Consider the following 16,199-nt stretch of genomic DNA (forward strand, 5'->3'; position numbering starts at 1 on the left):
AGTTCTACAGGATTCTGTGCTTTTACAATGTTTTTTGTTAAAACAAACATCATGCACTATGGAAATTACTTTCAAGGTACTTCAGTACAAATAATTGCATGTACATCTATCTCCATGTGGAAAACCATTGTCTAAGCCGAGAAAAGGAATGTCACATCTTCACTGATCGACATTGATTCCTTTTCAAGCATCACGAAAGCGATACTGAACAATGACACTTGGTTTGATATAGAATGTCAGGTACAGTTGCTCTAATCGTCTGTTGTAGTTCAACATTAGAAATGTTAAATTATTGACATTTTTTCCATTTGTGTTGAAATATTTCCCTTTTCTGAGTTTCATAGATAGTTCAGCATGTGAAAATGTTTGAAATTGTTTTTTTTACCAGATGGAGGTAAAAGGCCAGAACTCTGTGGTGCTGCAAAGCCTTTCATCTCTGTCCCGATACCTGGTTTCAGTCCAGTCCCACTACCCACAAGGCCTGTCTGCCACACTCACCAGTAACGTCACAACACGTAAGTCAACATACACACACATCCAGTCTCTGATTCTTCTTTTTGATGTTTTTTTCACCACCTTTTTCCTCTCTGCCAGTGAAGGTGCCTTCTCCATCAGATCTCAAGGTGACTAATTTCTCAGGCAGTGAAATTACCGTACGCTGGGCGGCAGCAGCAGATGATGTGGTCTATTACCTCATCAAATGGATCTCTTTAAGTGAAGGAGACCTGAGGCAGGTGAGGAGGGAAAGGAGAGGCAGTTTTCTAAAATGTCTTTAAATTGTTGCTTTTATGTGGGTTTCAGCTGAATGTTATATATATTTATGTATGTATGTATGTGTCTTCAGATGTTTGGTTTTATGTGTGCTTTAGCTGAAGGTGAACGGAGACAATGAAGGAGCGATCCTGGAGGGAGTGGAGGAGGATAAAGAATACCAGATCTCTCTGTCTGCACTTTATGGAGATGGAGCTCAGAGTGAGGCTGTGGCCGTTCGATACAGTACCTGTAAGTCCAACATATTTATCTACTCACTCTACTGTGCAAAAATTATAAACCACCCACTAATTCAGTTTTCTTCCCTTTAAATGTCTTTATTATTTCTCAAGGTTTTCTAAAGGTTTTCAATATATACCTATGAGTTCCAAAAAAAAGTACATTTCCACCAAAAACTCAAAAATTTTTTAGAATAATCTGAGAAATTTTCCAGAAAAAACTTTAAAATGTCTGAGTTTCAAATGTCAAAAATTTTTGACGTTTGAAACTCTGGATTTTCATAGTCAGTCGTGACTGTGAGATATTAACAGAATATGGCTTTTGTATTAAAATTGGGATTGAAAAAGAATGTGAATCTTGAAATTGCAAATGAGTGCCAATACCAGGGTGCTACTTCAGAATTTATAGGCTCAAATTAGAGTATTGCTTTCAGAATATCTAGCTTCAGAAGAACCACAGCTGTTAGAACGTCTTTTTTTATAAGGAGCACAAATAAGTGCATGCACTTCAACTATATAAGAAATAATTTGTTTACGTTGATGGACTTTACTAAAGAAAAGTGAGGAAGAATAGAAACACAAATGACATGAAGGTTAAAACAAAATTTTGGGGTATTTTCTACCAAACAAAATATGGATGTTCAGGTTTTCCACTCAGCTTGTTTGTAAAAACGATTTTCTCTTTTTCTGTTTTGGGCAGAATCTGGAAAAAGTGTAACATGTTGTTTGTTGCTGCAGTGTCAGGCGGAGGCCCCTCCAGTCTATCTGTGTCAGAAGAAACTGCAGTTAGCATGTTGGTCAGCTGGGTGCCTCCAAATGCTCACGTCCTCCAGTACCGGGTTTCTTACACACCACTGACCGGAGCTGAGACCCAGGATGGAACTGTAAGTGGGCTCTTAGCGTTACTTCTGGCTGTTTTGGGCCTCGTTCCAAAGAATCACAAATCACTGTGGGTCAGAGAGAAACTCCAAATTCTCCTGCTTGCAGTCTGGAAAACTGTGTTGTTGTCTGCAGGTGTTGGTCCCTGGTGGTCATAAGCAGGTGGTGCTGGAGTCATTGCAGCCAGATACACGTTATAGCATCTTAGTCACTGCAGAGTATCACAACAAAGAGGGGGGCAGCGGCTCAGCTCAAGGCAAAACCGGTACGTGAACTTGGGCCTAATCAAATCACCTGTTTCCTAAAGATACTAATAATCCATATCCGCTCCATATTTCTCAGTTTAGTATTTTGACACAAATGAGACCCTCAGAATGCTTGAGGAACTCTAAATTACAACACCCCTTTTAAAGGGTGAGGGGCTAAAACATGTCCACTATTCCTCATACACATCACCTAAAAAGTAAGAACATTTGCAGATGGTTATTTCTGTGTTGTAACAATTATTCTTGGGAATATCTCTCATAACACTGGAAGTATGTTTAAGATTTCACTAAAATGCGTTAGTGGGTGGCCACCAGGAGTAGAGGGTGTGGGTTTACATCAACACATTTTTGCATTTTTTCACACTAATGCATGATTGAGAGCTTATTGCAAATTTTTCACAAAAATGATCAAAAACAAAAGGTTTATGATCACAGCAGAGGTTCAATTCCGCAAACAAAGAAACAAACTTTGTTAAACAGGAAGCTAAAAATAATATCTAAACATTTTTCAAACACAAAAGTGAACATAGAACTTTTTTTTTTTTGCAAACAAGTTTTGCAAAGATTAATATATGCAGTAAAACCAAAATGTGGCTTATTAAAATGGGATATATAAACAAAAGATGACATTAGTTTCCATGAACTTAAAAATAAAAAAAACTAATAAAAATGTGAAATCTGTATCAGTTCATTCTGGTCCTTACAAGTTTCATCTGGTTTTCTACTTCATTTGTGATCTAGTTTCTTTTCCCTCGTATTTGTGTGTCCGTCCCTGCAGCCAGTCTGCGTGTGAGCAGCATAAGCGTCGTCAGGTCGGACCACTCCAGTATCTGTTTGTCCTGGAGGCCCGTGTTGGCGGTTGATGGATACCGTGTTGTCATGCAGTCAGTTAAAGGTGATCTAGAAGTTTGTGCTCAACATGTTTCTGAAAACACATTGGCTGGAATGAACATTTTTGTTGGTTCTCACTCTTTATTTATAGACAAGCAAATAAAACAGGAAACTGTGGATGAGTCCACCAACAGCTACTGCTTCAACCACCTGGAACCTGAAACCCTGTATCGCGTCAGCGTGCATTCGCTTCTCGGCTCTGCAGAGGGCGCTGCCGTCTCCATTCTCCATCCTACAGGTGTGCAGTAATAGAGTTAGGGTTATGTCTTATTTTAATTTGGGCCAATACTAGAGATTTTACTATGCATATAAACAGCAACGGACAGCTTATATTTCTGTTGAGTAACAGGGATTTTTTTTAAATGTGTTAATCAAGTGAATTTACACAAATCTTTGAAAGTCTCTAAAGCAATTAAATTAAAATACAAGTAGTTATTCCAGTAATCCTGCATGCTGTTTTGATTTATCTTTTCACAGCTCCAGCTCCAGCCAGAATCCCTGTTCCTCCCCGGAAATATCCTGTACACAATGAAGGTGAATCTTTTTAAATGAAGCTTCTTTTGCTTTCAGAGGAGCTCATGATTTATTTTAGTCTGCAGCCTTACATTGTTTTACACTATGAGAAGAAATAATTCAAAGTTTCTGCAAGAAAGAAAGAAAGTTTACTCATCACACAGAATAATATTATTATCATGTATGATTTTTCATTTAAACTGTTCTTTTACTGACTTGTAATAAATATACAACTTTTAATTGGAGGGATTTTAAAAACAAGAAATGGGTGAACAAGTTTCACACATGGTCAAAAATATCAATCAATCAATCAATCAATCAGTCAAATTTTATTTGCATAGCACATTTCAGCAGCAAGGCATTTCAAAGTGCTTTACATCATAAAAACACAAAAAATAAAGTCATGCAACATAGAATCAACAATCAAAACATTACATCAAGTCAAGTGCCATCATTAAAATCATAACTGATTACGTTTCAAATACAACTCTAAACAGGTGGATTTTTAGTCGAGATTTAAAGGCACTTAGTGTTTCAGCTATTTTACGGTTTTCTAGAAGTTTGTTCCAGATTTGTGGTGCATAGAAGCCGAATGCTGCTTCTCCTCATTTGGTTCTGGTTCTGGGGATGCAGAGCARAACCAGAACCAGAAGATCTGAGGGGTCTGGAAGGTTGATAAAACAACAGCAGATCTTTAATGTAGTTTGTTGCTCAGCTGTTCAGTGATTTATAAGCTAACAGTATTTTAAAGTCTATTCTTTGAGCTCCAGGGAGCCAGTGTAGGGACTTTAAAACTGGTGTTATGTGCTCTATCTCTCTGGTTCTAGTCAGAACGCGAGCAGCAGCGTTCTGGATCAGCTGCAGCTGGAGGATTGATTTGTTAGTCAGACCTGTGAAGACACTGTTGCAGTAATCAATGTGACTAAAGATAAACGCATGGACGAGTTTCTCTAGATCTCACTGAGACATAAGTCCTCTAATCCTGGAGATGTTCTTCAGGTGACAGAAGGCCGACTTTGTAACCGTCTTTATGTGACTCTGAAGGTTCAGGTCAGAGTCCATTACTGCTCCCAGGTTTCAGACCTGATTGCTGGTTTTCAGTTGTAATAACTGAAGCTGTGCATTGATTCTAGTTTGCTCCTCTTTAGGTCCAAAAATAATAACTTCAGTTTTGTTTCTATTCAGCTTTAAAAAGTTTTGGCACATCCACACATTTATCTGTTCTAAGCATCTATTTGGTGATTGGATGGGTTCAGAGTCACCTGGTGACATCGTAATGTAGAGCTGTGTATCATCCACGTAGTTATGGTAGCTAATCTTATTTCCTGTTATAACCTGAGTTACTGGGAGCATATAAATATTAAATAGGAGGGGTCCTAGGATTGAACCTTGGGGTACCCCACATGCGACCTCTGACCTCTTTGATGAGAACTTTCCAATTTAAACAAAGAAATCCCTGTTCTTTATGTAAGATTCAAACCAGTTGAGCATTGGACCGGAGAGTCTGACCCAACTCTCCAGTCGATTCAGTAATATGTCATGATCAACAGTGTCAAAAGCTGCACTGAGGTCCAACAGAACCAGCACTGTGTTATTTTTTAATTGAAATGTTACATGAAAGTTTGTTTGTGTATTTATATTAAAGTAAACGTTTGTTTACTTTGCCTCCCGAAAATAAGCCAATGCCCCCCTTACTAATCTCCTCTGGAGCTGTGGCTGTATCAAATACATTTTCACTCTTGCTTGAGTAAATTTTTTTTTGGCTGCTCTACGTACCTCTGATATTAACACATATTAACACACTGCACTTGGGAGGAATATCTCATAAGATAAAAAATGTAGTGTAGGGAATATCTCATAAGATGCTGATAATTGCCTCCGATAATCAGCGTGTCCAGGTCAAAAAGTCAGCGTAATTATTTTGTCATTTGAACCAGACATAAACCGAAACGCACAGAGTAAAATGTGAGAAAACACAAAGAAACTAGATCCAACAGGATGAACTGGAAATATAAAACCTTATCTGAAATAAATAAGCGAGTAAATGTTTATAACACAAACACAGAGAAAAAACCAAATACCAAACTGCCCAGAATTGTGACATTAGCAGTAGCAGCAGTAGATAATTTTACATTATGTTGTTGGTTTTCCCTCACACACTGAAAACTTTTACAGAAAGAACTTGCTTAAAGCAACTCTACCTATTCTGCACAGTAAGTGATAAAATATAAATGTGGTCGAGATCCAACTTTCTAAGGAATAAACTTATTCAATTATAATGGGGGTGTATGTCATTTGACCCCATTTGCAATAAAAAATATCCACCAAAATGTTTCCATCTAACTTTAGTTTTTATTTTTTTAATTTAAGTTTTTTGTTGTGCAATCATAATGCTATGGATTAAGAATAAGTTAATTGAATCTTAAGTCTCAAATCAATATGGCATTCATGTCCATGGCAAAAGTTTGTCAATTTCTAACCAGAACTGAATGATACATTTTCTGGTTTTGTGAGCTGCTTGTTTACTAATGCTTTTATGAACTCATCCAGGAAAAAGACAAGTGCGCTCCATCCTTGCTTTCATCCAAGTGTTGTTTTTGTTCATGTTCTTGAAAACCATCACCTGTGATGCTCAGAGTACATTTTAAGATTGTTGCTTATTTTCCGGGCAATTAATGATTTTATCATCTTCTATTTCTGAGCTACTCAGGCATTACTCAGTCACTTATCATTAGACCACCCTCTTCAGTGTCCTTCTCTTTTAAAAACTAAAATAAACATGGTTGGTTCACCGCATGTTTATTTCTTATAGTTGATGGATTTATATATTTTTTTGCAATTTAAGGTAAAATACTTTATAACTCTGTCTTTTATTCTATTCAAACTGCTTTCCTGCCTTTTCCTGTAATGTGTCAACACTACCGTCTTGTGTTGCAGTCTGTCCTGAAGTCACCATCCAGAACGGCATCGTTAAAGGTGAGACTGACTGTCTTCATAAAACATTTCATATAAGAACAAGAGATATTCGCCCAGCTCATCCCAGTAAAAGTTCTGCAGAGCATTGTGGTTTTATTTATTGGTTCAGGTTTTAACATGATGGAAGCATTTGGTCTGACGCGGAAAGCTCACTCATCAGTGGAGGGAGTGGCAGCCGAGCCCTTTGTTTTCAACACTCTGCCTGCCTACACCGTGTACAGAGATGTGCAACTGACACAGAGCACCAAGTGAGACTTTCTGGTTTCACATTTCAGTTCAAAAGCACACTTTCTACCATGTCTTCTTTTATGCATTTATGCTCAGCAGAAATTATTACAGAATGTGTTTTCTGCTGTTTGGCCATGGAGTAATTTCTGTTTTGTGCTTATGTAATAATTTTATGATTTTTTTTTTACTTATTGGTATTGGTGTATTCACTGCTTAATGTGTTGGTGGCCAGCCCTATTCAGGTGTTTTGCAGAACTAGTTGTATTTTATCAAAGAAGTCTAATTTCAAGAAAAAGAAATTATTTCCCTCTTCTATCACGACAGTGTGCTTTGCCCCCCCTTTTTTCAGGTTTATTCACCCTGCAGGTTTCTCTCCAGAGCACACCATCAGCATCACTTTTCGCTTGCTGCAGGATACACTGAAGGAGGCCTTTGCTCTCTGGCAGCTCACTGACAATGACTTCCAGCCAAAGATGGGAGTTGTGATTGACCGTGAGTAATGCTTCTGCAGCTTTTCATTCAGTGTCACCTCTAAGCAGTTGAGGCAGAGGGGCATCCTGTCCAGCCTGGGATGATATTATGATGTCTTCACATTGTCAGACAGGTCCTATTTAAGTGATGTCTTTGTGTTGCAGTAGTAAGGCTAGAGACTGTAAAGTTTGGTGTAATAAACCACAGTAATGATATCTTTTATGGGGGTCAAACACTTTTTCACACAGGGCCATGTAGCTTTGATTAATATTTAAGTTGGTTTTTATCCTGAAACCCTGAAGTGTGACCAACACGCTATCTATTTTAAGGCCACACCTGAAACACGCTGCTTTCTTGTTTGACACCATGGGAAAGTCAAAAGAAATCAGTTAAGATATCAAGTAGAGAATTGTGGAGCTGCACAAGTCTGGTCTGTCCTTGGGAGCAATGTATTGATGCTTAATGGTGCTGTGTTCATGTGTTTAAACAATTGGATGAAAGTATAGGCATGATGTGAATGTTCAACTATACCATTCAGGAAGGAGATGGGTTCTGTGCCTCAGGGATCAATGTGTATGTGAGATGTATCACTATATTTTTTTCTGCTGTCTATTCATTAATGCTTTAATAAAAGTATCCAGGAAAAAAACTAGTGTTCTCCAGGATAACATACTGGCTTTCATCCCAGCAGTGGTTTTGTTGTATGCTCTAAAAACCATTAAGAAACAAAATTGAACTCTACTTGAGGTACATTAAGAAGAACCCTGCAGGATGTACCACCCTGAAGCTTTCACTGATCCCTTCTGGCTACCCCTATGAAACTTTTCTGAGGGTGCCTCTGAAACAGAAGCTCTTTCATTATTCCCATAGTCACAATGTACGTTAGTATGGAGGACCAAAACTGACACAATTAAAAATAAAAGTAGGAAGGTACATTTTTGGATGAAAATACATGTGTAAACGAAACGCATGTTTCCTTTGTGACAAAAATACATGTCTAAGGAAAAGGAAAAACAAAAAAATTACATTTCTGTTTTGGTCCTCCATACAGAGTGCTATAATTCTATAAATTAAAAAGTCCCCAAATCGATAAATAAAGAAAACAAATAATCTAACTTTATCCTAAATAATTGAAAAAACATATAGAGTTGCACAGATCTAAAAAACGTGGAACAATATTGATATGCAATGTTACATCAATCTTTAAAAGTTCCAAAATCATATGACGTTCATGCCCATAATTTTTGTAAACAGTTTGTTCACTAATGCTTTTATTGAAAACATCCAAGAAAAAGACAAGTGTTCTCCAGGATAACATACTCGCTTTCATGCCAGTGGTATTTTTGTTTCTTGCTCTTGAAATCCATTAAGAAGCTCTACTTGCCAACGTTTTGAGGCAAACAAAACACTCGATATGAGTTATTTTAGAAAGTACCAGCCTGATGTACCACCTTAAAGTTTTCACTGACCCCTTCTGGCCACTCGTATGAAACTCTTCTGTGGGCGCCACCACCACAGGAGCCCTTTCATTATTTCCATGGAGTCGCACTTTTGAATGTCAGCAGATTTATATGCCTTTGTCTATCTGAAGCCAGGCAACACGGCTGCTGATGAGGGAGGACAACTGGCCCCTCTAACAAAACAATTATGGTCAAGAGTTTTTATTTTCCAAAATAGGGCTCCTGTTTGTAAAGAAAAAGATAGGCCTCATATTTAGGTTAGATGTAACCTTTTCTGTTTTTCCACTGTCCTCAGTCGTAAGGAAAAACACAAAAAATGCTTTGGCTGCTGACAAACTTCTGACTTTATGGTCATTAAGCCGCTCTAGCTCAGTAAGAAATTCTCTGTATGCTACAGGCAGAGGAGTTGCTCTCCAACTCAAGTTCTCGAAATCGACTGACCTGCAACCTTTAGATTCATCAACACAGTTGATTGATCGATTTTTCCACTTATTCTGGCCACTTTTTTCCAGCAGGAATTCAAAGTTTCAGTTTTCATCTTCTGAATGGCCAATCTGTATTACTTATATTTAAATACCATAATGTTATTGGCACACAGGCAAAGAAGAAGCTCGGGGACTGTTTAGCCAATCAGGACGCAGAACACAATGCACTGTGAAAAAAACTGCACAAAAACAAATCTGTGTAGCAGCCAGACCGCGAAAAGGTGAACCGCGTTATAACGAGGGATCACTATTGCCTCTTTAATATATTGCTTTGAGTAAACTGGAATATTTTGTTACAATTTTTCACCATTATTTGTGCTGGATTTTGTACACCTGGTGCCATGGAAGTTACATATTTCAATGTTTTTCTATTAAATGTGTGCCTATAAAGCTTAAAGAAGAAGTTGTGCTGTTTTTTAAACTTAGCACTTTGCTCTAAGTGTTCTCAAATTTAAACTGGGGTTTCAGCTACACTCTATAGCTATTCCCCACACTGCCAGATCAGACCGCATCGCCAACATGAAATTAAGTCAGTCTCTCTTTACTTCTCTTTCTTTAAACCAGGATTCTCACAGCAACTTTTTAAAAATGTCTTTTTAGAACAACACAATAAGCTTTTTAATGATGAAAAGATGACTGTTTTGCATCTTTTACAGCTTCTAGCCAACGTCTGATGTACTTCAGTCTGGACTACAGGGGAGAAGTGCAGGAGCTCACCTTTGATCAGCCACAGGTCCACAAGATTTTCTATGGAAGTTTCCACAAGGTGAGATAAGATCCACCAAACTCTTAAAGGTAGAATCAATGTTTGCTTTTATTTAGGAGCAAATAAGATGGATCCTTTTTGCAACTAGCTATTTCACAGACAAGAGACAGATGTGTATCAAACACAGTGAGAAGTAAAGTCTATATGTAGCTCCAGCTACAAATGCTAATGTTCCCTATTTGAAAAGACCAAAAAGCCTATTTTTTTGTATTTATTTTTTCCATAAATTTCACTTGATAACCAAATAAGTTTAGTACAAACTAAACTAAGTTTCTACAAAAAAAAAAGTAGGAGTGCGCCAATGAATTGGCCCCAATGTTCTTAATTTTGGGTGATTGGTCGATACTTATGTGAAACCAATTTTACCCACTGATTTTATTTACCTCCGCAAAGGTCTGAAAATCAGCTGCTGTCCCTTTTTGCTTTGCTGTGAGAGAGGGCTGACTGATGGACCTGTTCACCAGGTCACGTCTGCATGCACTCAGTTTGTATTCAGTTTGCTAAGTTGGCAAAAGCCACCTCACTTTTGCCAACTTAGTAACTTTGTTGCTACATTTATCAACTTTTCAGACAAAAAAAATATTGGTATCAGCAAGAATCAGAATCAGCAGGTCAGGCTTTCTAAAGATCGGTGATCAGCCAGTAAACTGCAGTTGGTGCATCTCTAATTTGCACCAATTAATCACTGTACTGCCTCTATAATATATTGCTTTTAGTAATATATTAAAAGCACTGACACAATATATTGTGTCAGTGTTTAAATCACTGACACAGCAGTGTCAGTGATTTAAACACAAACAATGTGTTTGTGTTTTAATTTGGTTCTGGCAGGTTCACCTGTCTGTCAGCCAGGTGAGCGTCTCCCTGTCTGTGGACTGTCAGCCTGTTGGTGAAAGGCCAGCCCGCCCTCTCGGAAACCTGCCAACCGATGGATTCGAGATGCTGGGAAAACTGGTGAAAACCAGAGGACCTAAAAGCGGCTCAGCCCCGGTGCTTATCCTTCCTCTCTGAGATTAAATTGGTTGATCCTTCAAATAAAACAATGGTGCTTACAATGTTTTGTTTTTCTCTTTAATATCTCCAGTTCCAGCTACAGTCCTTTGAAATCATCTGTAACAACACATGGGCTTCATTGGATACCTGTTGTGACCTGCCTGGAGTGGTCAGTGGTACTGCTATCGTATCGTATCTTATTTAATTTTTAAATAAGATAAATCCCAGGTGTTTATGTTGAGGTAGGCAAATAGGTGATGTTACACTTTTAATCTATGTGTAACATCACCTATCTGCCTACCTCAACATAAACACCTGGAATTTATCTTATTTAAAAATTATTTATTAATATTTCATACTATACTGTTTTAGCATTTCTATATTCACTTGTTTTTTTCTGTATATATAGATTTTTATATTGGATGTATTTGTATTTCTGACACTTCTGTTCTGTCCTCTGTACTGCTGTAACAATGCAAATTTTCCCACTGTGGGATTAATAAAGGAATATTTTATCTTATCTTTAGCCAGCTGTTTTTTTTTTGTTTTTTTTTTTCATTTTGGTGCCTGTAGGGACTCCATATGATGACAGTCTGAAATGTTAATTATGTGCTGTATGCAAGGTATTTGTACTTAAGCAACACATTTCCCCTCTTGGGGCGCACACTTCACCAGTTAACCTAAAGCCTTTGCTGACTGTGTCTCAGAGGGATGAGGAGAGCTGCCCTGCTCCGCCGTATGCATGTACCTGTTCCTCCAACATTCAAGGAGCTCCAGGACCCCCTGGACCAATTGTATGTCTCCACATGCATATTTTTTAAATTTCTCTATAATATTTTGTGATATAATAAGCACTAAGGCATGTTTCCAAAGATTATTAAAATGTTAATGCTCCATTTATTTATTTTTTTTCACAGGGGAAACCAGGTCCTCGAGGGGAAAAAGGTGATAAGGGAGAACAGGGCTCAAAGGTAAGATGAAAATGATCATTCTTAACATTTAAAATAGGCAGTGGTTTTGGCAACTAGTTTTCTTTCTTCCTCTTTTCTGGTTTGCTATCTGCTAATGGAGAATAGTCCTCTAATGACCAGAAACGTTTCTTAGTGAGTGAAGTGTCATGGACGTATTAATGTGGCAACAGTAAGATGAGCCCTTCACATTCTCTAACTGTGGAGGAAATGAACTTAAAGTCTTCCTTTTATTAAATTTCTATATTACTGTCTTAATTTCCATATGAGTTACTGAAAATAATGGTGATGTCCCGATGAGGTCCTCTTGTCCAGTCTGACACTAATCTGATGGTGATCAAAGTAATTTGAGAATAAGCATTTGCCGTGTCCTGTACATAATTAAAACCATTATCATGTGATTAAACTGAAATATGTCCTTTAATCAGAACTGCTATACATTATTATCACAATTATGTCCCAATTATCTCATTCACCATTCTAGGCGCTCCACTCTTTCTGATTTGTTGTTGTCGCCGGCAGACATTTGATCCAAATCAATCAACTTCAGTGTGCTGCTCCAGAAAGGCAATAACTCTGTTTAGAAAGTTTCTGTGATGTCGTGATAACACATCGTCTGAAACATCCATAGCTTTATTATAAGTTTTTAAACTCATACAGCTACAATCTTCTTGAATCAGCTGATGTTATTAGTTGATATGTTAATATCAGTGTGTTTTCTCTCTGCTCTATGATTTTCCCAAATTATAAGTGAAATAATCTGCCAATGGGACTAGTACTTTTTTCATCAATATTAAGAAATTATAGACTTGGAAAAAAAACCTCCTATATCTTGCTGAGCAGTTACTTGTAAGGTAGTTTTGCATCATTTCAAGTGTACTAAGATATTTGCAGTAGGAACTAGACCAAAAATACTTTCAGATTTTGTTTCAGTGTTTGGTTGTATGTTCTACAAATGGAGAAGTATTAGGGCTGATGATGGCTGATGAACTCAAACATGTTGTATTTTTTGCCTTTATTAAAACCTATGAATATTTTGGAGAGCTGGTTGTGTCTACTTTTTACATGTTCTAAACAGTTTCAATTTTAGCGCTGCTGACCTTTTTTACAGCTTAGTACATGTGTGTTTGGAATCAGTTGTCTGTGGCATCTACTTAGAAATTTTATCTTCTTCCTTTATACCGATAACTGGTCCAAGGTTGGCCACTAAGAACGTAAAGTAAGAGGTAATCTGGTTTTTATGCTGTAGTGACATCTAATGGCTTAAATTGGCAATTGCACGACAATTTATCATTGTGTTTATTTCGTCAGTTTTTGGGGGGGGGGAAGGAAAATCTAAACTCATACTTGAAAATTTTGTTATTTTTACTCTGTCAGGGAGAGGTGGGCCCCCCAGGTAAGGCTGGATTTGAGGGGGGTCTTGGACCTGTGGGCAGCATTGGGCCCCGAGGCATAACAGTCCAAGGCAAAATTGTGAGTCATAGCTTGACATTTTCTCTCTTAGAATGCGTGTGTGTGTGTGTGTGTGTGTGTGTGTGTGTGTGTGTGTGTGTGTGTGTGTGTGTGTAAAAAGAACATATACCTGTGTTTTTAACCATTTGTATTGATCAGGGTCCACCAGGAGCGAGGGGAGAAAAAGGAGATCCTGGCAGACCAGGAGTGCAGGTGAGTTGAAATCAAATGATAGTAATCTGTTTCTTCATTCTTTAACTGTCACATAACAATAATATATTCATTCATAGTGTTAACAAATGCTATATACGCTCGATAATATAGCACACTTGAAGTTCCCTATTCAACCTTCTTGTCTGTTTTTTCCTGTAGGGTTCACCTGGACCTCCAGGTCCAAAGGGAGAAGAGGGGATCCCAGGCCCCAGGGTGAGCTGCTTGATCCCAGAGAAAGGTAACAGGTCCTCTTCCAGCAGAGATTTCTCTCAGTCCTCCTTTCTTGCTTTCTGTTTTCCAGGGTATTAGAGGTGTGGAGGGAAACATTGGTTCCCCGGGCATTACGGGAACCAGGGTAAGAATATCCTTTGAGTACATTTCTAATAGCCTGAGCTGAGCAAATCGCCTATAGGAACATTTTGTTTTGCTGAAATCAAAACCACTTGTCACCCGTCAGCTTTCTGGCCAGCACAGTTTGTTCCACTGTCTGGATGCCCATACAGACAAACCGTCATTCTGTTCTGTTTCCGCCTGATATTTGATGGTGTTTCTATTAAACGTTTTCTGTGATTCAGGGTTTCCAAGGACTTCCGGGATACCCAGGACCTGTTGGGGAGAGAGGTCCCTCTGGACTTGTTGGACCAACGGTAAGAACTCTAGAACAAACACAAAAGCTGTCCAGCTTGTCTTCACTTTTGGTTATCTACCAGTTCATGTATGTTTAACTCCACAGGGTCTGCCAGGAAATAAGGGGGAACGAGGTGAAAAGGTGGGTAACAGGGCAAATTATATATTTACCTCCACTCTGAGTTTATGTTTAAAGAAACATGCTGTTACATCCAGTACACCTTCAACCAGGGAAGTCCAATATGATTCTTTGTGAGGGGTACCTTCGAAGAAGACCAGGTAACATGATAGAAAAATCCTCTAAATAAGGGTATAACCCAATCAACAATAGGGTTAAATACATTTTTGTCTTCTTATATTTGTCTTTCAATAAATATTTCAATACACCGCTCAGTGTTTTTATATACATGTGTACAGCATTCCAGAGTTTTATGGGTGAAAGCATTTCTGTTATTGCAGTATAAGATTTTTTATGGCGTTTTAAAATATATTTTTTTAATTATGGCTGGACTGATTGATTGGTTGATTGATGTCTTCAAGGTAACTGGCTCATGATATTTTTCAGGGGGAACCGCAGTCTATGGCCATGATCTATCAGCTGGTGACACAGGCCTGTGAACAACTTGTTCACAGTAAGTACCAGGAGTGATAAAACCAACACATATGAGTTGTTTGTGTTTTCTAAGTCACTGCAACATAATGTATGTCTACAATAGGCTTTGATGGGTTTTTTTTTCAGAGGAGGTTTTGAAGCTTGACATGTACATCAATGAGATTAGTCGAAAGCCCGTTCCTATTGAGGAGCCGGTGGGGCCCCCAGGGGAGCCTGGTATACCAGGGTCCAGGGGCCCACCTGGTGCCAGGGGCAACCAGGGGAATGTTGGCTCAAGAGGGAGCCCTGGGAGGCCTGGGTATCCAGGAGAGCAAGGTAAGGTTTGATCTGTTAGATGTGTCGTCAGAGCCATCAAGACATTCTGTTCAATTGTTTCTTTTTTCTCTGCAGGACGGAGAGGAATCCCTGGAGAAAAAGGAAGTTTGGGCAATAATGTCCAGGGGCCCTCAGGAATTAAAGGGTTTGCAGGTACCTATCCTTGACCTGTATGTTCCATTTATTACTCCACTGTCTAACACACCATCAGGTGTGATTAGGATATGTGACGGTTGTGCATTTTGTGTGTGTAGGTCCTCCAGGGGAGTCCAAGCCAGGGGTCCCAGGTCCAAAAGGAAATGACGGCAAACCAGGGCCACCAGGGACCACTGGGAGTTCGGGTCAGCCAGGAGAGATTGGGCCACGGGGCATGTGTGACAGCAGTGGAGGCTGTCGAAATATTCCCCAACAAACAGGTTAGCTGCTAAGAATGGCCGAATGATGAAGCTAAGCCTGGGAAATGGCATTTGTGAGAGTTCAGGTCTGTTTGAGCCAAACTATCCTGAAGCAGGATCAGATTTGTTTTTTAACTTTGTCTAATTTCTAATTCAGTATTTTTTTTTTTACATTTTCTCTTTCTTTATCCAGAAGACCCTTATTACGGCTACCAACCCTGAGAAGAGAAAGCAAGCAGTCACCAATAAAATTACTCTTCTTTAGAGCTGAGCAGAAGTGTGTTTACCAGTCACCCTGTTCCAGTCTCCATTTTGTTTTAAATCTCCCGAGAAATGAACCTAAGATGAATCAGAGAGCTTTCCAGTACAAACCAGAATAACTGTCTATAATAAAGAAATCTCAGTTGGATCACTTGAGTGCCATATTATACAGTTTAGCACTGAAAGCTTTTCTTTATGTTTTCATGTATTCATGCACTGCCTAAAGTAGCAAGTTAAGCCTTTGAAATAATTTTTTGTTTTCATTGTAAGCCTTGTTGCCTCCAAGATAATTTAAAATCCATATTTTGTGGTATGAAAGGTTCTTTTTTACACTATATATAAATAATACTGTGAGACTGCATTTATATATGTTTGATAATTTGTATATGTTTTGTAGTATTTCCTGCATCTTTTTTAATTCATGTAAATTTTATGTGT

The 16,199-nt window shown here is 38.4% G+C and overlaps 1 protein-coding gene across 8 annotated transcripts in view; it reads left to right on the forward strand.

The window, feature by feature from the left end:
* Positions 1-15,909, forward strand: part of LOC103466902 (collagen alpha-1(XX) chain-like) — a 36,493-nt gene extending 20,584 nt beyond the window's left edge. For all 8 annotated transcript variants that reach the window (XM_008412804.2, XM_008412810.2, XM_008412811.2 and 5 more), the window contains 27 exons: positions 389-515; positions 595-734; positions 870-1,002; positions 1,728-1,873; positions 2,004-2,133; positions 2,913-3,029; positions 3,117-3,263; positions 3,503-3,559; positions 6,476-6,514; positions 6,624-6,762; positions 7,092-7,234; positions 9,815-9,924; positions 10,756-10,914; positions 11,009-11,086; positions 11,625-11,711; positions 11,835-11,888; positions 13,263-13,358; positions 13,497-13,550; positions 13,710-13,763; positions 13,852-13,905; positions 14,126-14,197; positions 14,284-14,319; positions 14,743-14,809; positions 14,917-15,105; positions 15,181-15,258; positions 15,360-15,521; positions 15,694-15,909. In XM_008412804.2, coding sequence (XP_008411026.1) covers positions 389-515; positions 595-734; positions 870-1,002; positions 1,728-1,873; positions 2,004-2,133; positions 2,913-3,029; positions 3,117-3,263; positions 3,503-3,559; positions 6,476-6,514; positions 6,624-6,762; positions 7,092-7,234; positions 9,815-9,924; positions 10,756-10,914; positions 11,009-11,086; positions 11,625-11,711; positions 11,835-11,888; positions 13,263-13,358; positions 13,497-13,550; positions 13,710-13,763; positions 13,852-13,905; positions 14,126-14,197; positions 14,284-14,319; positions 14,743-14,809; positions 14,917-15,105; positions 15,181-15,258; positions 15,360-15,521; positions 15,694-15,722 — 2,697 coding nt within the window. In that variant the 3' untranslated portion in view covers positions 15,723-15,909. The remainder of the gene's footprint in view (positions 1-388; positions 516-594; positions 735-869; positions 1,003-1,727; positions 1,874-2,003; positions 2,134-2,912; positions 3,030-3,116; positions 3,264-3,502; positions 3,560-6,475; positions 6,515-6,623; positions 6,763-7,091; positions 7,235-9,814; positions 9,925-10,755; positions 10,915-11,008; positions 11,087-11,624; positions 11,712-11,834; positions 11,889-13,262; positions 13,359-13,496; positions 13,551-13,709; positions 13,764-13,851; positions 13,906-14,125; positions 14,198-14,283; positions 14,320-14,742; positions 14,810-14,916; positions 15,106-15,180; positions 15,259-15,359; positions 15,522-15,693) is intronic.
* Positions 15,910-16,199: the final 290 nt, after the last annotated feature.

The sequence above is a fragment of the Poecilia reticulata genome, linkage group LG7, assembly GCF_000633615.1.
Source record: "Poecilia reticulata strain Guanapo linkage group LG7, Guppy_female_1.0+MT, whole genome shotgun sequence".
Taxonomy (NCBI): domain Eukaryota; kingdom Metazoa; phylum Chordata; class Actinopteri; order Cyprinodontiformes; family Poeciliidae; genus Poecilia; species Poecilia reticulata.